This window comes from Cyprinus carpio, chromosome A13 (genome assembly GCF_018340385.1).
Source record: "Cyprinus carpio isolate SPL01 chromosome A13, ASM1834038v1, whole genome shotgun sequence".
In the NCBI taxonomy this organism is placed as follows: domain Eukaryota; kingdom Metazoa; phylum Chordata; class Actinopteri; order Cypriniformes; family Cyprinidae; genus Cyprinus; species Cyprinus carpio.
Genome location: NC_056584.1, coordinates 23,865,035 through 23,890,812, shown reverse-complemented (window position 1 = coordinate 23,890,812; position 25,778 = coordinate 23,865,035). Strand labels below are relative to the sequence as shown.

Below are 25,778 nucleotides of genomic sequence, written 5' to 3'. Positions count from 1 at the left end.
TGTCTCGTTTTGGAATACATGAAAATATAACCTACTTAAGCTGCATTTACATTGCAAGTCTTAATGCACAGATCCAATCTTTTGACCAAATCCGATTTTTTTGGTTTACATTCACTATAGACACGATTGGTATCTGATATTTGTGTTTACATTAATTCCTGTCCAAAATTATTGTCTGTGATCGCTTTAATACGCACATGGTAGACCTTCAGATTTTGAATGGCCGTGCTATTAAAGGGGTCATATGATGTTGCTAAAAAAACATTATTTTGTGTATTTGGTGTAATGCAATGTGTTTGCGCTGTTTAAGCTTCAGAAAACATAATATTTTCCACATACTGTACATTATTGTTGCTCCTCTATGCCCCGTCTTTCTGAAACACGTCAATTTTTACAAAGCTCATCGTTCTGAAAAGCACAGTGTGCTCTGATTGGCCAGTTATCCAGTGCGCTGTGATTGGCCGAATTCCTCAAGCGTGTGACGGAAATCTTACGCCCCTTTTTAGGTTTGAGACTTTAATCTTTGAGCCTTTCAGATCTTCTGTATGCACAAACAGCTTTTAACACTCCAAAGACAAAGGAAAACATGAATTCGCATCATATGTAATATAAATATAAAGTTCCCACCTCAATAAAATGCGAGCGCATACAGCATGCAGGAATTGAAACGTGTCACCCTCACATTGTGGTGGCTTGGAGTTCTGAGGGGAATCGAATACGTGTGTCAGATGCATTTAAAATAAATGTTGATCTTTTGACCTTCTTATTCTAAGAAGAAATACACAGAATATTAAGCATAATGTTTTCAACATTGATAATGAAAAAATGTTTCTTGAGCAGCAAATCAGCATATTAGCATGATTTCTGAAGGATCATGTGACACTGAAGACTGGAGTAATGATGCTGAAAATTCAGCGTTGCATCGCAGGAATAAATACAATTTTAAAATACACTAATATAGAAACCAGACATTTTAAATTACAATAATATTTCACAATATTATCAATATGATGGTTTTAATTCAGTTATCAATTAATCAATGATTTAGAAACAACTGAAATTACTGAGAAGAAACACTGAGCTGAATCTACTTGTAATTAGTTTGATCATAAAGTTCACTCTTTGAAAAAAAGCACATTAGATGAACTTAATGACAAGTTTTGAGAGACACCATTAGCTACTTAACTCATTTGATGGAACAAGTTTCCTCAAATGTTTTGCATAAATTCGATTTATTAGGACACTCAAATGAGTGTTTGTGAGACAGTATTAGTCTCGGTGGTCAAAGTGAATCTGAAACTAAGCTGTTAGTGACACATTAATCCAACAGAGCGATCTGCCAAAACACACTCCTCTGAGACCCTTAGGGCCTCACTAATCTACAGAGATTAGCAGAAAAATGTCTCTAGAAGTTACAATCGGACTAAACATTCCTATGGGCACGTCCAAAAAATAAAAAAAATAAAAAAAGGTGATTCATAAATGAATAAAATACTGCTTTGGAATAATTTATTATTATAAATTTATTCTAAATTTTATTCTAAATTCAAAATCCAAGAATCATCACAAAACAGGAAAGACAAGTGCTGCCTCAGGGCGATGTCTGAGTCTTATCAACTGTTTACTGAATAAACCTATTACAGCAATTAGATAAACACACACACACGCAAGATGAACGTCTTCACAAACTGGAGAACCGTGATAAGATGAGTAAAAGAGAGATTTAAAGAGAGAGGAAGAAAGGGAGGAGAATGAAGAGAAGAGCTTTGGACAGAGAGAGATAGATCAGCTTTCCGTTCACATTTGGCCATTACAACAACAAAAGAGAGGGATTTAAATGAGCATGACAGGAACAACACAGCCAAACTAGATCAGAATAGAGAGAGAGATTTGGCAACATGAATATGAAGTCTGTATTTAGCCAGCAGCTATACTTTATAGACAGACCATCATCAGCGACTGTCCTCCTTCCTCCTGCTCTTTATGATTAAAGGGGAAAAAAAAAGATTCAAAGCAAAGAATGATGAGAGAAAAATTGAGAACAGAAACCCAGATAAAGAAATATGACCACTTATGTCAAAGCTACAGATCCTCTCCTCTTCTTCACTGAACTGTAATCTAAATACTATTAGTGCTCAAGTCAAATGTACAGATGAATATGTACACATAAACCAACAAAAGTCCTCAGGAGAAATAAGTGAACAAACAAAAACACAGACTGAAACCACGAACCAGCCAACACATACACACTCAGAGGAACAGAAATCCATTAGTGCTATAATGGCTGAAGGAAAAGCGTGTGTATAAATGCATGTGAAAATAATAAATAGGACACAGAGAGATGCAAACAAACCACAGCCAAAAGACAGACTGAAAACAAAGAAGCAATTTAGCAGATATGAGCTGCCCTCATCTCATGAGACACATACAAACTAAATCACTATAAATATTTATAATGACAACCACTGCTGTCACTGATAAATATTAAACAACGTCTGTGTGTGTGTGTGTGTGTGTGTATGTGTGTGTGTGTGTGTGTGTACATCAGCCTTATCACACACACTATAGGTTGTTTATATAGCGTATTGTGAAGCATGACTTTGTGTGTTACACTGCAAAAAATGGCTGTTTGAAAATAACAAGTAATAGAGATGTATGCTCAAGAAGTGATAAAACAACCTTCCCATGGGATAAGACGAAACAACTTGGTAAGATTATGTAATACAAGAAAAAACGTCAGCTTCGACTAAAAACTAAACCCAAAAATCCCAGGTTGACCTTTGCTGATGCTGTGCATGATGTGTGATTCAAATCACAGACTATAACAATATTATAAATTAAATAAAATTCAAATAAATTAATATATATATATATATAACTTGATATATATATATATATATACACACACACACACACACATAAATAATGATAATAATGATTATATATATATATATATGCATCACAGAAATAAATGATAATTTAAAGTATAATAAATTTAAAAACAATTATTTTAAATTGCAATAATATATCACAATATAAAAAAAATTTTCTGTATTTTTGATCAAATAAATGCAGGCTTGATGAGCAGAAGAAACTTCTTTCAAAAACATTAAAAATAGTAATGTTTCCAAACTTTTGACCTGTACTGTATATATATATATATATATATATATATATATATATATATATATATATATATATATATATATATATATATATCCTATTTCATGTAAATGCTGTTCGTTTGTATTTTCTATTCACCATCCTGAAAACAAAAATGTATCATGGCTTCCACAAGAACCTTAAGCTGCACAAATGTTTTCAACATTAATAAAAAAGAAAAAAAAGAAAAAAAAAAGAAAAAAGGTTTATTGAGCAGCAAATCAGAATCTGAATCAGAAAGAGCTTTATTTCCAGAGCTTTATGTGTTTGCACATACAAGGAATTTGTTCTGGTGACAGAAGCTTCAAGTACACAGAGACAACAACAACACAGATAACAAGAAATCAAGACGTGAATAAAATACTCATATGTGACCCAGGACCACAAAACCAGTCATAAGGGTCAATTTTCCAAAATTGAGATTTATACATCATCTGAAAGCTTAAAAAATAAGCTTTCCATTGATGTATGGTTTGTTAGAATAGGATATTTGACAGAGATGCAACTATTTGAAAAACAGTTTGGAATGTGAGGGTGCAAAAAAATCTAAATACTAAGAAAAAAAACATTTAAAGTTGTCCAAATGAAGTTCTTCGCAATGCATATTACGAATCAAAAATTAAGTTTTAATGTATTTACAGTAAGAAATTTACAAAATATCTTCATGGAACATGATCTTTACTTAATATCCTAATGATTTTTGGCATAAAAGATAAATGGGTTTAAATAAATTATTTTGACTCATACAATGTATTTTTGGCTATTGCTACAAATATACCCCAGCGACTTGAGAATGTTTATGTGGTCCAGGGTCACATATGTATATCTATTTGATATGATATATCTGATTTTGTAGCTGAGCCAAACCAGACAGTTACTGAAGTGCACAGGAAAGACTTAATGACGGCTGAGTAGAACTGTGTGAGCAGCTCCTGTGGCAGGTTGAACTTCCACAGCTGGCGAAGGAAATACAATCTCTGTTGGGCCTTTTTAACAAGGGAGCCTATGTGATTGTCCCACTTCAGGTGCTTGACAGAGGGGTCAGTAGAGGTGCAGTTGTTTGTGTAGAGGGAAAAGAGCAGTGGGGAGAGAACACATCCCTGGGGGTTGCCAGTACTGATAGTGCAGCTGTATGACACAACTTTCCTTAGTCTCACTAGCTGTTGCCATCTGTCAGAAAGCTGGTGATCCACAGACAGATAGAATTAGGAACAGATAGCTGGGTTTGTTAGGTCTGGAGGAGTGCTGAGATGATTGTATTGAAAGCCAAACTGAAGTCCACAAACAGGATCCTCACATATGTCCCTAGTTCGTCTAGATTTTGTACGATATAATGCAGTCCCATGTTGACTGCATCATCCATGAACCTGTTTGCTCGATAAGCAAACTGCAGGGGGTCCAGCGATGTCCTTCAGATAAGCCAACACCAGTCTCTCAAATGACTACATGACTACAGATGTTAGTGCAACAGGTCTATAGTCATTAAGTCCTGTGATTTTGGGTTTCTTTGGGATGGGGATGATGGTGGAGCATTTGAAGCAGGAAGGGTCTTCGCACAGCTCCAGAAGATCTGTGAAAAGATGAAGGCCAGCTGCTCAGCACAGGTTTTCAAGACAGGCTGGTGAAACACCGTCTGGGCCTGGTGTTTTTGTTTTTTTTTGGCGCAGATCATCTTGATTTGTCTGAAGTGCAGCAGGGGGGAGAGGGGGTTGCTGGAGGTGCAGAGAGATGGTCAGAGTGGGTGTGGGGTGTGAGACCGGGAGTTTCAAATCTGCAGTAAAACTCATTCAGGTCTTCAGCAAGTTCTTGATTCGCCTCTGTGCTGGGGACTGGCGTCTTGTAGTTTGTATTGTTTCTAAGTTCTTTCCACACTGAAGCAGGGTTGTTTGCTGAAAACTGGTTTTCCAGCTTTTTAGAGTATCTCCTCTTAGCCAGTCTTATCTCCTCTGACAGTGTGTTCACAAACACAAGCACACAGCTATGATGTGAAACTACACTTGTTTTATAATGCAGATACTGTATTTCTGCAAAGTGAGGTTCTCCTAAAACAATTAGTGAGCTTCCTTGTTGCTTGCTAAGGCAGCATCATGACAGAAGTAGAACTACTTCCTTCCCATGCTAAATGACTTCTTACTCACTAATTAACTTCACCTGAATTACAGTGAACGTGTGTGTGATTCCACCTGCTTTAACAGCTCGCTGAATAATTGCACCCCATGAAAGGTGATGCTATTGAGCTGTGAATCTGCGGCTGTTTTTACATTCCTGTGGTGCAGGATCACAGCACTAAACTCACTTAATGAAATAATAGAGCTTTTATGACAATGTTAAAAAGACAGACAGCATGGATTCACATTTCAGATAATATGAGCAGGTAATAAATGACCGTTAAGGGTTAATAAGACTATATTTATGGGGTGATATAGTCTGGAATAGTGTTAAAGGGACAATGTCATTGAAAATTTGAAGGAAAAGGCTTTTCTTGCATTCTTGACATAAAACAGGTGACTAAACAGCGCTCTGTGTAGTACTTATACGGATCTTTATATCTTTCCGAAGAATCCCAGCATTAGGAAAGAATTAACTGTGTAGTAACTCATCTCAGATGTAAAAAGTTTAGCATAACAGAGGGCTTTAATTCTAAAAGTTGATGAGAGGTTGGAAATGGATCATGAAAAACAAAGTTGTTTTGGTGCAAGAAACCTTGATCATTTTCAGGGACGTCAGGAAAAACAAAAAAATAAAATGTTACACAGTGTAGTCAGTGTAGGTAAAACTGTAATTTCTACTAGGAGCTAGTAGGAGCACTAAAAAAACATAAATATAATTATACACAGGGGTGCACATAAGTGGTCCGCAGGTCTGCATGTGTTAAGAAGGTGTGAGAATGAGCTGTATAAATTAAATATGTGAGCTATATTTGTGTGTTGTGATGGTTGATTTGTGTTAATACATGGTTGACATTTTTTATCGACAAACTGTACTATATAAGATTTCTTTTCAAACTGAAAGCATAAATCTAGGCTATCCCATGCCGTTTTCAAAGCACATTTGACTTGAGTGGTTCTGGCTTATCTGAAGCACATCACTGGACCCTTACTGGACCCCCTGCAGTTTGCTTACCGAGCAAACAGGTCCGTGGATAATGCAATCAACATGGGATTGCATTTCATCCAGCAACATCTGTACAAAACAGGGACTTATGTGAGGATCCTGTTTGTGAACTTTAGTTCGGCTTTCAACACCATCATCCCAACAGCCCTCCAGACCAAACTGACCCAGCTCTCTGTTCCTAGCTCTATCTGTCAGTGGATCACCAGCTTTCTGACAGATATGCTACAGCTATTGAGACTGGGGAAATTCATGTCAAACAGCTGCTCCACCAACACTGGTGCCCCTCAGGGATGCGTTCTCTCCCCACTGCTCTTCTCCCTCTACACCAACGACTGCACCTCAAAAGACCCTTCTGTCAAGCTCCTGAAGTTTGCAGACGACACTACAGTCATCGGCCTCATCCAGGACGGTGACGAGTCTGCTTACAGACAAGAGGTTGAGAAGCTGGCTGTCTGGTGCAGTCTTAACAACCTGGAGCTGAACACTCTCAAAACAGTGGAGATGATAGTGGACTTCAGGAGAAACCCCCCTGCACTCCCCCCACTCACCATCATGAACAGCCCTGTGGCTTGCAGTGGAGTCATTCAGATTCCTGGGAACCACCATTTCTCAGGACCTGAAGTGGGACAATCACATTGACTCCATTGTTAAAAAGGCCCAACAAAGGTTGTACTTACTTCGCTAGCTGAGGAAGCTTAACCTGCCACAGGAGCTGCTCACACAGTTCTAGTCATTCATGTTAAACAACAAAGAAAAATTTGTCACAGACAAAGAAAATCCCTCACTGCTCTTGACTGAATCACTAACTTTTTTAAGATGTACATTCAATTCATACAGAGATACAGGGTTTTAAAGTTTAACTCAGGTTTTGGTGACCATTTTGACAACATATTGTTTAATGCAATATTTTTAATTGTTCAAATAGACAAGTCACAAACTTGTTCCAGTCTGGATATTCTCCGTTTGTGAAGATTGTGATTCAGATCGTGGATCGTGATTTTGCATTAAAAGATTGTGATATGATATTTTGGGAAGATCGCCCACTCCTACTGTACAGTATATCATTTAATATTTTGAGAACCATTTAATCAATCAATCAATAGGTCACTGGTAAAATATCTACTAAAATATAAAATGAAATTGTTTACAAAAAAAATTCTTAGCCAGAAACATGGTTATTTGGCAGTTGATGGAGGAGAAAGTTGCATTTTACAATCAGATGGAGCAGTTATAACATCTACCAGTAGGCACTAACTAGTCAAACCATGTACTGTAGTAGGGCCATTCAAACAAACTGGTGGTGCCAGTGGCATAGAAATCACATACGTCATCTGTAACTATGTGAAAGAGAGTGATTTGTGGAGTGATATGATCTTTGGGAGTGTAAGCTCTTCTGTTATAGGAGAAAATGTCTCCAGCGGCCTAACAAACACTATCACACACTCACAGCCCACAATCCAGCTACTCAGAGTCTATAAGCTCTTTGGGCTGGTTCCAGGGCACAGATTAAGTTGAAAGATGGACTAAAAACAGCATTTAAAGAACAATCAGCTCAGACAGAGTGATCTGCTCCAGCACTCGGCTTAATGTGTGTCTGAAAATGTTTTACTTCTAAATAAAAAAATTGAATAAAAAAAAAAAAAAACATATATACAGGACTGCTCTGGTAGGAAAACATAAAAATTACTGAGTGCCACTTCAAATGAAATTAAGAAAAAAAGGTGCATCCATCACAATGAGTCAGAGCTGACAGGTATGTAAATGTGTATGTTGCAACATATGGATGTCCAAACATCTGTTTAACACAGAGCCCCTCAAAATGCCTCAGAGACAAAACACGAGGTACAGACACAACTGCATCTGCATTTCCTGAAGGAAACAACAGTGATTGCAAGCTGTAAAGCAAATATATGATAAAGGTTTTAGGTGAAGAAAATGAAGAATTTGAGAGCCTAAGAATCAACCAGCTGTTTAAAGCTCTTTAAACAGTTTAATGCTCTTTAAACTGCTCCAGGTGTGTGTTCACTGCTGTGTGTGTGCACTTGGATGGATTAAATGCAGAGCACAAATTCTGAGTATGGGTCACCATACTTGGCCACACGTCACTTCACTTTCACTTTATAACAGCTGTTTGAAGTTGATGGGCGGAAAAGAAAAGAGAGAATTGAAATATTAGAAAACAGAAAAAAAAAGAAAGAACAGTGAGTAATCAAGGCTGCTGCCACAAAACTGTGTTTCAGTTTCTCCTCAGGTCACTGTGCGTAAAGTTAACACTCTATAGACTTTACAGGATGTTACATGTCATGAGTGAGCCAGTGACACAGAGCAGACAGCATTTATCCTCATAAAAGACTCTCAGGTCACTGTCACACATGAACGTCTCATCAGAGGTGAAGAAGAAAGAACTAGTGATGTACCTTCACTCCACTCAGCCCTTAAGACTGATGTTCAAAAGTTTGGGATCAGTAAGATTTAAAAAAAAAAAAAAAAAAAAAAGAAAGAAAGAAAGAAAGAAAATAAATTAATATTTTATTTAATTAAGGATGCATTAAATTGATCAAAAGTGTAAAGACTTTAACAGTGTAACAAAAATAAAAATATATATTTCAAATAAAACTTTATATTCTTCAAAGAATCCTGAAAAAAGTATTATGTTTCCACAAAGATTTTAAGCAGCATAACTGTTTTCAGCATTGACAGTAATAATAAATGTTTCTTGTTTACTTTGTTGAGCATTTGATACTCTTTGTTTATGGACTTGTGGATATTCTCCTGGATTTATGATTAAAAACTCCTTTTGAACTTTACTCCTTTGTCTTGTCCTTTTCTTTGCATTGTATAATTATTTTAATAAGAAATATATCCCTGAATAAATAAATAATATTCCTGTATTACTGTAATACAAAAATGCAATGTAATGTGAAAAACAAATGACATTGCAATATTGATAATATAATGAAAATTACAGTTAAAAACAATGCTTTCATTCATTCATTCATTCATTTACATGAATATTACAGGTAGTCCAAAATGCAGCGGCTAGAGTCCTTACCAGGTCAAGAAAATATGATCATATTACCCCAATACTACAGTCTCTGCACTGGCTACCTATTAAGTTCCGTATCAGTTACAAAATATTATTACTTACTTATAAGGCCCTTAATGGCTTAGCTCCTGCATACCTAACTAGTCTTCTACCACGCTACAACCCATCACGCTCCCTAAGGTCACAAAACGCTGGACTTTTGGTAGTACCTAGCATAGCAAAGTCCACTAAAGGGGGTAGAGCTTTTTCGCATTTGGCTAATAATCTCTGGAATAGCCTTCCTGATAATGTTCGGGGTTCAGACACACTTCCTCTGTTTAAATCTAGATTAAAAACACACCTCTTTGGCCAAGCATTCAAATAATGCATCTCATAATTTTGGACTGCAGTTATATCTGATCAAATGTGCATTATTATTCTTTAGCTTGGGTTAAACGAATTAATTTTTACTTGGCTGGAACAGCAGCTACGCTAATTATGTCTCTATTTGTTTCTCTGCTTTGCCACGGGATTTACATCCCGTGGTAACTAGGATTTACACAAGCTCCAGTCTGGATCCAGAACACCTGAGAAGAGATGATGCCAGCCCCTCAGAGGACCTCAGATGATGCTAACCCAGAGACAACATACAGAACTACCACATTTTGCTATAAGTTTGATTGCATAATTGCTGTTAATAGTGTTAATCGTCTGTTTGTTTACGTCTTTTATTGATATTTCTGAACATTTCTGCCATATGCACATGAACTGACAGTCACCACTGATAAGCTACTACTAAATATTGTAGAAACTTAATTTTCTGTAAAGTTGCTTTGTAATGATTTGTATCGTAAAAAGCGCTATACAAATAAACTTGAATTGAATTGAATTGAATTTACAATAGGTCAAAAGAAGTTTTGTGGAAAGTACACCTAAATGTCACAAAAAAAAAAGATGTGTAAAAGAGACTTTCCATTTATCTTTTGTCTTATCAGGTTAGTCAAAGTATCTCATATTAAACAGTCATAACTGACATTTTCCACCTTTCCTCTGACCCATTTATGAAACAAACATTATGTTTGTATGTAAATTTCATCTGTCTTGCTTTTGATTGGCTAACCTCAAGAGTTATAATAGAGCAAAGAAAAACATGTTTTCAATTCTACACCTTTGAAAGAGACTCTATTAGAAAAAGTCTCACATGGATCTACATTACCTTGCAAATTCAACTAAGTGACCTTAGCATGAACAGGCCAAAATTCAGATTAACGGTTATGTTTTAACTGTTGTGGATTGTTTCCAACAACTACTCTGTTTGGACTACAGAGGAAGTTCTGAAAGTTCCAGAGTGTTTTCATAGTACATCATGCTCTTTGATCACAAAAGATCAAGGAAAACTTGACTACTCATGATATGACCCCTTTAGATATAAACAGGAAAGCTTTGTTTAAAAGTTTTAGCGGATTTTCCCAGCAAATGACACCATCACTTCTGATTTGTTCTGTGAATTTGTTTTGGCACAAACATCTTGCACTGCTTCTCACAATACAGAAGCTCTGAAGTAGAATTAGTTTTTATGATTAGGACTAGTTTATGCACAGACACTAATCTAGTCCCTGGATCCAGAGCCTGGACCGTATATCGATCAGTATTGATCTCTTTGGCGTCCAGCAGTGAGAGTGACAGAGGGAGAGTGATAATAAGCTGAATTTATGAGCTGCATGTGGTTGTTCACAGTGATTTATACTCCTGGTGTGGGATGACCTTCAGCACTCTGGAAACAGTCTGTGTGCTGAAATCGAATAAATGACGGTGACACCGTAAAAGGGAGAGGAATCTTATGGATGTCAAAGAGTTGTAGATGAGGATCCTAACATCCTAATGTATCATCATAGCTTTCCCACCAGAGACGCAGAGGAAAACTTCAACAGAAATCAGTTTTATTTTTCCAAAATTCTGTGTTTTCCATTTTAATGGTTAAATTAAATTTTAGTAATTAAAAAATGTTTAATTAATTGAAATCATGAAATTTTTACAATTAAATTTACATTTAATTAATCTTTTAAAAAATGTAATCAAATGACAATTTAACAATTCCTTTTATTTTTTCCCACAAAACAGAGGTTTACAATAAAAATTACAACATGTAATTTTAACTGTATGATACACCTTAAAATATAATTATTGTTATTATTAAATTATAATAATAATTTAATAATAATTTGTTAATATTATTCAATTATAATTATTATAACTTTGAGAAGTACATTTTAATGTACAAAAAATAATATATATATATATATATATATATATATATATCATGCAAAATCTCTTCAAGCTTGATCAAATTTTGACAGATTGTTTTAAAGACCTTTGCGTTTCTGTGTAAATGATTTTTTTAATCAAATAAAAAGGTGAGATAATAGTGAATTCTCAAAGCAGTGACATGACAATAGTTTTTATCAAACTAAATGGTGAAATAATAGTCAAGTGAACTCTCCGGAAATAAAGTTCATACATTCATGTCCTCATATAGTGAGATATGTTCACAAGTGTCATGCGTACTTGAGTACGTATAGTAGATGAAACCGCATCACTCATTCACACATAGACAAGCAGAACATACAGGTTCTGTGGAAATCACAGGGCCCTATTACTTAATCAATGTTATGATCAACGTCATGTAATACATCTGGAGAAAGTGATCTATGTGTGTGTTCACCTTTATCTGCAGTAGAGATGTTCCAGGAGCGGTGCTCTCGGGTAAACTGATGTTATAAAGCGTCTGGCTGAAGATCGGTCTGTTGTCGTTCTCGTTGACGAGGTCAATGAAGACTCGAGCAAACCCCACATGCTCTGATAGAGACTCGTTGGCATAGAGCTGGAGAGAAGAGTAGCAAAATGAACACAGCTACCATCAGCATAAAAAAAAGAAAAATCACATAATGCCAAATACCTAGCGAGCTGCCTATGGTGTATGTATTTTAAGGCACCATCCAAGATAGAAGAAAGTTATACTTCATTCAATACAATAATCATATACATAAAACTATTTTACATAGCATTTGTGTGTTCCATGTGCTGTATAGAATGCTCCCTTAGTAGGCAGCTACATGAAAGCACTAAACGTCAAAGCAGCTCACTAGGTTTTGGAACAGAGCTAATTTATTAAATCTAAAGTGTCTGTTTTATATCACACTTTTATGAGACTTTTATATCTCTGTGATGAAGTATTTCATTGCTGACATGATAACTGAGACGAAAAATTGCAATTTGCTAAAATCAAGTCCCACTTCATATTTTTTACATGATGAATATCCAGTTTCACTTGTAAAATGGATTTTATGGATGCAAAATAGGTTGTGTTTTGTGTTGACTTTATATACTCTACACTGAAAATGATCTGAATATTTGTATGCATTAATATCAATATAGGGGCAGATTCTAAATCTTTTTCTTTTTATGCATGTACAAACTTAGTGACATATTAATCCTCCTTTTGTATGACAACACAAAATTCATGGAATTGATATACTGTATTTAAACTGAGACAAATTAAATTAGATAAATGACACTACATTTAGCATTATATTTGCTGGTATATTGAATATACACAACTGTTCAAAGGTTTAGGGTCAGTAATATATATATATATATATTTTTTTTTTTAAGAAATGAATACTTCATCAAGGAGGCATTAAATTGATCAAAAGTGACAGTAAATACTTTTATATTGTTACAAACATTTTGTTTTTCAAATAAATGCTGTTCTTTTGGCCTTTTCCATTCTGAAAAAAAAAAACATTGCATTTTCCACAAAAATATTCTGCAGTATAAAATGTTTTTCTTGAGAGCAAACTCAGCATATTAGAATGATTTCTTAAGGATAATGTGACACTGAAGACTGAAGCAATGATGCTGAAAATTCAGAAATTTAGATAGATGAAAATGTGTGTTTTCTGCACTCACAGAAAAGCTGTAGCTCCTGATAGTTTCGTAGTCCAGCGGGACGGCTACACGCACACGGAGGTCCGCTCTGCCCTGCACTGAAGTGGGAGAGATGCTGAAGTGCTCAGAGTTATTTCCTGTCAGGACCACCTGAAACATGCTGTTCACCCCCTGTAGAGACAGACGGAATAATTGTGCACCATTATTTTTTTATTTACTAAATATTTCATTGTCTAGCAAACAATTCTCCTTCTCAGGTGTTTCTCCTAAGAAAAAGAACCTTACAAGCATCAGAAACTGCACAAGATATGTCTCAGACTGCATAGTGCCAAAGTCAGCTATCAAAACCGACTCAAATATTCTCATCCAAATGTTCTGAGCTGTAATTTTAAAAGCTCTCATTTGCAGGGTTTCTACAGGTTTTAAAAAGGTAAATGTAAGACTTTTTAACACCATGTAAAGAAACCGAATTCAATTCTTAAATCAAGATACATTTACTTGAGAAGCAAAATTACATAAGATGAGATTTATTCATGTGAAAGTTCTGATTAAAACAAGAACAAATATCTGCAAATGGGTTCAGAAAAGTCAACTTAATTCAAAGGAAAAACGTGTTTTAATACCCCATTGACATTTGAACAAGTATAAACTAAAAATAAAATGTAACATTGTTCAAAACTACATATGTTCTATTTATATCCCAAATAAATCTATTTTGATTTAAGAATGTTTAGATATATGTATTAGAAAACAAATATAGAAGGAAAGATTTCTTCAGTGAGTTCAACATTTAATGCGAATACTTTTTGACTTTCTGCTCCCATTGAAGACCTTCTAAAGGCCTTAATTTGTGAAAGTGTGAATTAAGACTTTTAAAAGCCTTTTTAAGACCTGCAGAAACTCGGATTTGCATCTATTTCCCTTTCTCCAAAGGAATTTGAGGGGGAAAACTGTGGCTGTTCATACCAACAAACCATGAGTGAGTCATGAAACTCTAGATGATGCAGGCTGATGGGTCTTTAACGCAAACTGATGATATTCACAGTGTTAAACTACTTGGCACAAGCTTATTGGTTAATTTTGCATACGCAGCCAATGAGCTTACTGCTTTACGTCTAAATGGCTGGTTAGAATTCACTAGAGCATTCCTCTGAAGCCCTTCACCTTCCCCAGCTCCACCTGTATAGATCTACTACAGGTTATTATATATGCTACTTGTGCAACAGTAGTATGTCTTAAATACTCACAGCACTGTATCGGCATATGTATTGGCAGTAGCAAGTTCCTGTATTTGCTTTGCAGCAGCATTGTCATATCCATTACAGTGCTAAAGAGTTGTCATGATAAAACTCCATTAAGTCTTATAAAAAGCAAGTATGAGCAAAATTGAGCATACATCAAACCTGCAAAAAGTTCCTCTCTCACCCTTTTTTTCGAACGTTAGAGTGTGTTTTGACAGGGATTTTATTGGATGGACTCAAAATAAAACTCCACGTAAAAAACTAATAAAATGTTCTGCAATAATAATTTCTGTCTCCCGTCACTGTTTCAGGTACAGAGAGATCCTGAGCAAATGGAGAGATGACAGGAAGTCCCTCATTAGTGTCATTCTCTCTTCCGTGAGGCCGGTGAGGGGAAGACAGGACATATGGCATAAAATAAATTCAATAATGACTCAACACTATCTTAGAAAGCACAATTTTCATCCAATACACACACTGCATCAAACACTCTGACTGAACACAATGCTAATGTGTGAGTGAGGCAGCTGGCACTTACACTGATGAAGAGATTCGCTGACTAAAAACCACAGAGTAACTTACGACGAGAAGAAATATCTGGAATATACAGTAGTTCAGATGGAAAGTGAAGCAAACAACCCAGACACACATAAGCACGTACGCAAACATACTCAAAAAGCAATAATGTTGAGCATGGTGAGAAGAATCTGTGATTGATTATTGTGTGTGTTTACTTGCTGCTTATCTCTACTAAGTCCACACTTATCTGTCTCTACAATCACTCCATCTCTTCCAGTCTCCTTCTCTCTTTCTTTTTTTCTCATAATCTCTCTCTCATACAAAAAGGAGAAGATGGGTTGAGGGTTTTGCTCTTATCACATGCACACGTAGGAACTGACAAACCAACATGGTAAACCTACAAACCCTGTTTACTAGTGCTGGGTGATATAGTGAATATTCATGATGTATTTTGCTGGTGATATAAAATTATGTAACATTATGAATATTGCAATGGTTTTAATGAGCTTTTTGTTTGGCCATTAAGCTTCTTAAAGAGTGTGTGATTAGAGTAATTTAGCAATCCTGCTTGCGACTTAGTATGAGAGGGCATCATTGCCATCAGTTCAACCTATTTCAATAAATAACTGTGATTAATAATATGGTATTGTTATGTTGAAAATTATGTTATGTCAAAATTAAAAATGTTCTTCCATTTAATGAAAAACAGTGTGAAAAATATAATAGTAGAAAATCTCAAGACGCAAAATAGAGAGATATTGCAATTTTCTTAATGCTATGGGGGACAATAACCAATTATCATACTTTTTACTCCAACATTTCCACAATTTTTGACCAAACAGTTTGATAAAGTAAATATGGAAAGTTGTCACAATAGTTCACAGGCTTTCAGCTAAATGTCAATAAAATTTTAATAACTAAAACTATTTGAGGGAATTTATAGTGCAGTGAAAAAAATAATTATTATTTATACATACATACATACATACATAGCTATAGAAAAAAACACCTGTGTGATAAATGAGTCAAAAATCAGTTCACTCAGAAATAATTTCCTCATGTAACAACTTGGCTACTGCTCATGTTTATATTTGTACATACAAATAAAAGTACTATGCTTAATGAAGAACACTGCTAATGTTTGCGCGCATGCACACACACACACACACACACACACACACACACATCCCCGCAAGATTCCATTTGCAGGCGAAGCTATTTGTGACCGCAATGTGGTGAATTGATCCGGACAGAGAAAATAGTTTCAGAGTTCAATAAACATTTAACCCGAGGTGTTTCCTTACAGAGGAAAACACACACAGAACGAACAAGAAAATAATAGAAAGAGATTGAGCGCATGAAATAAAGAAAGATAACCGAAGACCAGTCCTCGCTAAAGAGAGCAGCACTTCAGGTTAATCTGAAATATTCACTTCTTTTATTTCTCTCAGTTATGAAAATCCCTCCATCACGTCGCTCCTCGGGCCGGATGCTGTAATTTAGGAGGTGAATGAAGAGCCAGAGGCCTTGCTGAAGGAAATCCGACCGAATGAACGACCACAATACAGATGAGGAGAGAGAAAAAGAGTTATAAAGCTTTGTGTCAATCTTACGCTTACATACAAGCATAATCAAGAGACTCATTTCTTTAGATATTCTTCTCCGAATCATCTTGTTTTATGATCTGCAAATGATTGTAAACACAAAGCTACAAATGCAAATGTGACCTAACAAACACTATTCTCCTAAAGAGTTACTGTTGTTGTACAAACTAACTAGCTGGCTGCCGGCTGATTGTCGTGCGGATTGACACAATCATTAATCCTGAGTTTCATTCTGATCTACATTAACCTTAATGCTAATGAAGAGACGCAGACTGCAGTTGCTGACATAACACCTCATTATCTCTGAACGATCATCCGTTTGAAAACACACTGCCTGAAATGCTCTAATGGACTATAGGAGTGATTTTATAGCTTTTAAGGTTATGTGTGTAATTTTTTTTTTTTGCTTAAACATTATATCTTCTCTTAGCTTTATATACACAGACAACTACAAGCAAATGATTCATTGGTTCATTCCAGCAACAGAAATAAACAACATGACTCTGTGGCACCTTCAAAACATTGAAAACACAGAGGACTCAAAGATTAATTTCTCATCAGATTTTCTACACTAGCAACCCAGCAACTACAGAACACCCTTAAAATGGCCAAAAACATGTACCAATGTTCTAACTACACTGTAAATAGAATACTGTGAAATTTACAGTAACTTGCTGGCAGCAATTAGCTAGTAAGCTGCTGTAGTTCATTTCACAGTATACTTACTGTAAACTTAATTGCAGTAACTTTAAAAATACTGTAAACTTTTTTACAGTAATAATCACAGTACTGTGTTTCATCACCTCACATATTTTACTACTGTAATAGGGACTACTGCATTAATTTTGTGTACTGTAAAATGAAGACACTGTTTTTGTCACAAAAATGCCCTTTATTGACAACTTTTCACACTTTAAATTTCTAAATTCATAAAATAAAAATAGCATAGCAAAAACAATTTTCAATAGGTTAACATTTTTCTGTTAAAATTTCATTTCGTTTTGTATACAACAACACTTTTCTGAACATACAAATCAATCCTGTTCAAATGTATTAAAATGTTCGGTTAAAATTAGAAAGTATAAAAGACAAATTAAATGATTTAAAAACAGCAGGATTTCAAACAGTAGAATTTGGTCCCTGAACGTTGTTTTTCTCCCAGAACTGTATTTTTCTTCAAAAACGGGCCTGGACTAGTCAATTTCCTGGCCTGGAGTCTTCTACCCTGCAGTGGAAGAAATTAATTATTAATGGAAAAGTTTATAAGCAAGACAGATGGGGTTGATGACTATATATACAGTATAAAAGTTTGATTGGAACATTTAATTTAGCCAATCAATATGTAATACAATGTCCACTTCTCTATAAACCAAAACTCTTACTTAAAACACACATTTACATATATATTAGGGCTTGGAGAGAAAAATCGATTCACCTAGCTATCACGTAGATTCTAAACCTTTCAATTTGTCTGTCTATTAAACTTTGACAAAATCATATCGCAACATTCAAATCTGTGTTGGCGCTGCCGCTGACCCAGAGAGAGTGATGTTAGTCATGAAACAGCTTAACAAACAGTCTTTTAAATAAATATTTGTATTTTTGATATTTTATATGCTCTGTTGGTGGTTTGTGGAGTAGCATCCCTGGGGGGTGATTTATTTATTTTTTATAGCTTTTATTAAGACACAAAATGTAAATTTAGTTTTATTAATACAAACCGTAACATCTGTAAAATTTACAACCTCATTTTTAAAGGATAAAATTCTAATATTCTTACGGAGTTGCAGCTCTACTCTTATTAAACAGTATTGGTTTCTTACATTTGCCATGAATGTCATTACTTTAATATTTAATAACTATATATGAATATTATTATAAAATTTTCTGCCACAATACTGTGTTTACATGTTTAAAATTTATGGTAAATGTTTGTGATTTGTGAATGGAAAAGATTTTCTAACAGGATGTTGTCACACACAGTTCAGTGTGGTTGAGAATGTCAGTGCTAGTCTTATCACCTAGTGCTGAAGCTGTGAAACGGCATGACTTTTAAATTATGCTTGGCGGGGCACATATGTATTTTAATAGACAAGCTGCGACCACCAACTACCCACCCAAACTGGCTTCCAGAAGCCATTTTAAAGCTCTGGACCATACAATATTTACAGGTAAGCATAGTTCATAAATACACAAATAATGTAATTATTTGTGTGTTTGAACTGTTTTGAGCCCCTGGTAAAAAGCGCTGATAACCCCATTTCTAAATTACAATTTTTTAAATGTTCCTTTACCTGGGGTTAAAAGTGGGATTTAGAATGACAGTAACCCAGAGTATTCAAGGTAACAATTAACAGTCTCACCTGGTATTAGTTGTTCTTCCAGTCATAATCAATGAAGTCCCTGATGAACAATGCCATGTGTGGATTGAGGGACTCGTTTTTTCTTTGGACCACCTTCCCAGTTCCTCGGCTAACCTGGAATTTGTAATTGCACTTGCTGTGCTCTGGATTTATCCCGATGAAGAATCTGTAAATAAAAACATCATGCATTACTCTATCCAAGAAAAAAAAAAAACCTGTCGTGAGAATCTTACTATATATAGAGCAAGGTTCTTGCAGGTTTCAGCAAGTCAAATTTTAAGACCTTTAAGACCATAAAGATTGAAATTTAAGACCTACAGGACGCATTGCCAAAAAATATTCAAATCAAAGAATTCATTTTATTTCAATGAATTCAGTAATTGAAAAAGCATTTAATTTAATTTACAGATAAAGCAATCACATTAGTAACCTTCCACACCCAACAACGTGTGTCAGAGAAAAGAACAGAATCAGATATAATTTTTTTAATAGAAAATTGTACTTTACATATTATACTGTAAAAAACACATAATTAGTTGATCATAACTAGAGATGAAATGTCATGAACATTTCATTTCATGATTATGGTGACAAATTATCACGGTTATCACAGAATCCTGTTCAAAAAGTACTAATACTAAGGAAATCAATTCACCAAGTTTTATGTCGAAAACCAGCAAATAACAAATAAAATTAGTATCAATATGCACTTTTTGTTTACATAAACATTAACATATCTAGGGATTGTGTCTTAAGAGAAACAACATTGTTTGCATTTGAAAAACATTGTATAAGTTACATGCTAGTTCATGAACTTATGTACCTGGAACGATTGTTGAGGCCTCTTTGCTGCAACCTGAAAGAAATGAACCAAATGGTAAATAAAAGAACGAGTAAGATCTCGAAAAATCTTAATACAGTGCGAGTATATTATTATGCTTCCACGAGTCATTAATAAAACTCTCGAATGAATAAAACTTTCGAATCGGCCCGCTTAAATGTCTGATTCTTCAGGCGCCAACGTTAGCAAGCAAGAAAAAAAAAAAAAAAACGAGTGAGATTATTCAAACGGCTACCGCGTCAACATCAAACACACAATTTCAAATTAATTTTATTTTTATTTGATAAAGGTTAATGTTTATTTTAATTGAAGACGTTATAAATGTAATGTTGCCACATAAGACAAATCTTAATACAGTATATGCTCCCACATGTCGGGAATGGCACTTCAAATTAGGCTATCAACAATCTTGTTTCTGCGGTTTGACCTGCGATGAAGTTCAGAAAAATCATGATCCTATGAAAAATGTATTAAGTCTTACCTCTAGCTGCGTTTTCTGTCGAGTCGGGAGTCGGCTGGCTTCACTGCTTCATGCGCACGCGGTGTCTGCGGTGACAGTTGACTTTAGCGGCTAGAGCAAAATCCAAGTGTACGGGATCATATTTCCGGCTAGTGCACCAACAGATGCATCACATACACAATTCCAATTTAATTTTTATTCAACAATGCTATCCTTCTCTAAACTGATGACGTTATCGAAGATTAGAAAATCTATCGAAATTATGCGCAATTATATATAGAATGTTTATATATGTATATATATATATATATATATATATATATATATATATATATATATATATATATATATATATATATATATATATATATATATATATATATATATATATATTTGGTAATAAAATGCACACAAGACACGGGTTTACTAGGAAGTGTCCCGCTAGTTTACCCCTCTCTCTCTCTCTCGGTGCACTCTTAAAGTTGAACAAATAGGTAACTTTACAAGAGTAAACTGTGGAAATTAATCAGCAAAGTTACCTTTCTTAAGTTAAAATTCCGATGAAAGTATGGAATCTCGTAGCTTTTCAGCTTTCCATGGCTGGAAAAAAAAAATCCTCTAGAAATTGCTGTATTGTGATTCACAGAAAAAAATATTTTTACTGTAGAATTTACCCGCCATTGAAAATTGACCATGATGCTTTGCAAATCTACAGTAACATGCTGTATACAGGTTCTACAGTAAGCATTTGCTCATTTTACAGTAATAATGCTGTGAAAACTACAGAAATTTGTTACAGTGTACTACTAACAACTACTATGCTTTAGGTCCAAATAATGCACATTTAAGGTGCTAAAATGCACCCTTTAGGGGTTAATAAGTTGCAAAAGTGTACCTTTTAGAAGGTACCATCCCAGTGATAGCTTAAGTCCTTTTTTTCTTAGAGCGTAGTGGTGCCAAATTATAGTTAACATTGTATGAGACAAACTTTGACTAATGTTCTGAAATATTTACATGTAATAAATAAGCAGACATTAAATATTCATTTACAAAGCCAAAATCCTTTCACAACAGCTGAACTCCTTTAATGTTCCTATACAATGTGCACACTGATTACAGCAAATCCAAATCTACACCTGAAGTGTTCTGACCACACATAAAAACCTAACACCACATATTATAATGATCCACCTGACAGCTTCACGCAGGATGACAACACACAGTAAAGGCAAACCATCCAGAACACATCTCTATCCATAATCAAAACCACTAACTGTCAAGAAACCTCACATCATGTTTGTGCTCTTAAATGCTTCGGAATGCAAGCGGCATGGAGGACGATGCTTGAGATCGATGACGGAATTACATCGCCGGTTAAAATAACCCCTTGTTTTTCTTTGGAGCGCTTAGAGATCCATTGTAGCTGATGGGGGCTATTTAAAGAGCCATCCAATATGCAGGGATGTCAACACTCACTGGCCATAAGCGTAATTGCCCGTCCATTTGCCTGAACCACAACAGAGAAGATAAAAGCTGCCTGTCACACACACATCAGCAGGAAAGTTTGAAGATGAACCATGCAGAAAAAGTTTCGAAACACAGGAAGAAATCTTACTATAAGGTACTGGGTTAATAGGTGCGTGTCATATAGATATGTCAATTTACAATGCTCATTTAGTGCAATTTAAATATATAAATACTAATATATTTTGTATATAATGCAATGATATGATTACCATAAATTTTGACCAAATATTTTGAGTTAACTGTCCTTTTTTAATTAATGAAAAAAAAAAAAGTTAATCAATGAATCATGTACCATAAACTGTACAGAAATTCCACAATAAAGAATTTTACAAGACGACATATCAGAAAATGATGTAAGTTAAGTTAATAAGTTACTATATATATATATATGAAATCATTCAATTAAATTTTGTTTATTGATTGACAGTGCTAGTGTCTACCTATATGAACTGCCATCATTAATGTAGCTTAATGCATTGAAGCCCAAAGCTGAACTGTAAAGAGAGAGAGAGAGAAGGACAGCTTAAACCTCAGTTCCCAACTCATCCCAAAATAAACACTCAGCTTGAGACAAAGAAGCCTCTTCAAACACTTGCACACCCAGGCTAAGGTGGTTATTGAGCTCTCGGACCCTCTGAAAGACTCTTGCATTAGGATCAGAGTCAAGCCTAGCTGTGTTGAAGAGCTGCTATCTACTTGCCTGTGTGTTCAGAAAGCCTTGTGCTAAGAGAGCTGAAAATGTCTCTAATATGTAGCTGCTGCTGTATTTCCAGTGTAAGAGGAAATGCCCACTGCTCAAAGAAAAAAAAAAAAGCTGTACAGTATGTCCTCAAAGACTGAAGGGTAAATGTACTTAGACTGGAAAGAAGTAGTTAAGTAATTGGAGACTAATATAATTTGATTTGCCAATCAAAAATGACAGGACAGTAAAATGCTTGAGTTATCGACTGGAGGTAATAACACATTTTCACACACTTTCTCTTTAATTACCTGGCTATGTTCAGAAGAGCATACTAATATACTACTCTTATTATTTCTGCAGTACGTATATTATATGCATACTGTAAATAGCATGCAAATTTTCTGTATGCACAGAAAGCCAGAATATGTTTTTAAAAAATGGATAGTTCAAAGGCTAAATTCTGACTGAATGAGGTGCATTTGATTATCTTTTTTTTTTTTTACTTCTTATTTTTACTATTTTATAATAGATGATGTTCAGGAAATAAATTATATTCTAAAATAAAATAAAATTAGAAAACCCTTATTTTAAATTGTAACAATATTTCACAATATTACTCTTTTTCCTATATTTTTTAATTTAAAAAATGTAGCCTTGCTGAGCATAAGAAACTTTTTTCAATATTTCAATGCTGCTTTATGCCTTACTTTATATATATATCTATATATATAAATGAAATAGAAAAAAAAAACAGTAAGTATGCAGTATACAGAAGTTTGCTAGTATGCCACTCTCTCTCCCTCTCTTTATTTATCTGTCACTTTCTGTTCCAGTAATTTGAAGCAGGAATCAATCTTAAGTTGACTTGTGCTGCTCTTATCTCTGATTGATTCTGCTGGTTAGCGATAATTTGCTGCTGTATCTCACCTACTCACAAGAAAATTTAACCCTGCACCAGTCTAAACAGGGTCCTGTGTGCGTATGACGACACGTAAGACAGACCATGGAGGTATGTCAGGGTGTATTTGTTTGTAAGCTGGGTGGTAAGCTTAAAACATGTCGACACTTTATAGCGGATTTGAACACGTTTCATCCCATCAGAATTTAGAGTCAGAACTTTTTGTTTTATGAACAGCCAATGAATGCCTGACATAACACTAAATATTACGTGTGCCTCTCTTTCTTGCACTCTAAAGTTTCCAGTTTAAAAGCTATTACCCTATTTGTACAAGAATGGTTTCAAAATGTGTCAAACAGTAGATGATGCTCAAGAAAGCAAAACAAAAAAAAAGCTTCATAAGCATTTTATCACTCAAACGCGGACCTTGACAAGCATTCACTACAGACGTTTGATATTCACAAGCCATAACATTTATATAGCTTTCCACTGGATAAGCAGCCCAAGTAAAAATTTCAGCCTCATAACTTAGCTTTTATACTTGACTACAAATCAACCACTTCAAAACGGTTTAAAATGCTGCTAATTTTTGTTGTACAACAGATTTTGACACAATTTGTTGAAATTGTAAAATTATGTTTTTACCATTCAATTGTTCAAATTCAATTGTTATTATTATTATTAACAACAACAAAAATATAATAAATTATTTATGAAATAAAATAATAATAATAATAATAATATAATAAAAATTAAAAATACTTAATATAGCTTTCATGGGATTTATTCTACAGTAATAATGAGTTTTTCTTCATTATATCAGTACATTTGTATCATTGTGATATCTTTTACTTTACGTCCCCCAAAAATATAAAAATTAATTGTAATACAAAAATAAATTATGCTCATCATAAGAAGGTCTATTCAAATGGTTGTATGTTTGACCTGAATTTTAACATATTTTTTGACACAAATATCATGTACATGACCCACAAATCATTGGTACTGTATTTGTCTGAGCTTATTTTTAAAATAAATTAATAACAGTAAATAATTATAAAAGATCATGCCAAACTAATTCATATAGTTTCATTCTAAGAATTAATTCAAATAATAAGGCATTTTTTCTTCATTATAAATATTTCAAATAAATTTTTATACAAAACAAACCAAAAAAATATATATATATAAAACATGCTCATCATTCAAGTGACTGTACATTGTGTGTGAACTGAATGTTAATGTATTTTTGAACTAATGAACAGATCCGAGCATCATGTAATTGACCTACAAATCATTGCTCTGTTTCTGCACTAGTGAAGCAAAAATGGCACATTTATCGCCAGCAAATGCATAGTGGAAATTTTCTAGCCCTAGGAAAAACCAGTGGTGAGGAATCAAGGTGAGGAAGTCAGTCAATCTGACTGACCTGGACCTGTTATTCACAAACGACAAACAGGGAAGTGCTGACTCTGAAATGCCCATCTCTGCCAGCAAAACGTGCCGATGGCAGTGTCAAAAACTGCTTACATTTCGGAAAGAATTAGCATGGAGTTATGTGAGCATGTTGCTGCTGACTTGAGCACTTTACAGCCAGGAGAGCAGATTCAGAAGAGTGACTAGTTTGAAGCTTGACTGATAGGAGGTGAACAGGTGAGAATCCCTGACGTCTGACTGATTCGAACTCATTCTAGAGCTACTGCCATGAAGCGGAGCAGTGAGAGCAGTCAGGGGTTCCTGATGTCAGAAGAGTCTAGGCTGGAGAAAATGTCATGTTCATGGAAACCACAAAGAAGTTTCTGCAGAAAGCTTCTCTCAGAAAGGAACAGTCAACATGCATACTTGTCCATCTGAATTATTAATATGTGTCAGGGAAATCACGTGAGGGAAAAACACTCTCTTTTAAAACATGGGTATGTCTCACCTCGTCTTTGTCTTCGACCTGTATGTACAGAGGCAGAGCGAAGCCGACCTGCGCCAGCTCTGTGATCAGGACGCGATATTCAGAGCTGTTAAACCTGGGCGGATTGTCATTTTTATCGATCAGCAGGATGGTGAAGGTGGTCATGACGGTGGCAGACGAGGGTGTGCGGTCGTCATTCAGCTCTGTGGCCTGTAGAGACGAAAGACATACAGCCGTTTAATCTGATGCCTGCAATCTCAATATATACAGCACTGCCCAAATGAGCCTGCAAGAGAAATTTGGAACCTTGAAATAAAGAGAATATTTTAGGATTTTAAACAATTTCAAAACAAAGAAAAGTTACAATGTACAATAAGCGAGAACTAGTGAAGCTTTTAAGAGAATTTGTGACATTCATCATGTGACTCCTTAATACAAAAGGTCCAGATTTCCGTTTAAGATCTCTAGGAACTGTATATGTAGAATTTGAC

At 34.9% G+C, this 25,778-nt stretch overlaps 1 protein-coding gene and 1 long non-coding RNA gene across 4 annotated transcripts in view; both read right to left on the bottom strand.

Moving 5' to 3' along the window:
• The window catches only part of LOC109048505 (cadherin-23-like), a 233,629-nt gene that overhangs the window by 74,217 nt on the left and 133,634 nt on the right, over window positions 1-25,778 (bottom strand). For all 3 annotated transcript variants that reach the window (XM_042769422.1, XM_042769420.1, XM_042769421.1), the window contains exons 11-13: window positions 25,309-25,497; window positions 13,271-13,420; window positions 12,024-12,182 (exon numbers count right to left, since the gene is read on the bottom strand). In XM_042769422.1, the coding sequence (XP_042625356.1) occupies window positions 12,024-12,182; window positions 13,271-13,420; window positions 25,309-25,497 (498 nt within the window). The remainder of the gene's footprint in view (window positions 1-12,023; window positions 12,183-13,270; window positions 13,421-25,308; window positions 25,498-25,778) is intronic.
• Window positions 17,333-20,549, bottom strand: LOC109069449. The gene is made up of 4 exons (XR_006161552.1): window positions 20,299-20,549; window positions 19,800-19,832; window positions 18,977-19,142; window positions 17,333-17,838 (listed from the first exon to the last, which is right to left on the bottom strand). It is a non-coding gene; the product is annotated as an uncharacterized LOC109069449 (long non-coding RNA).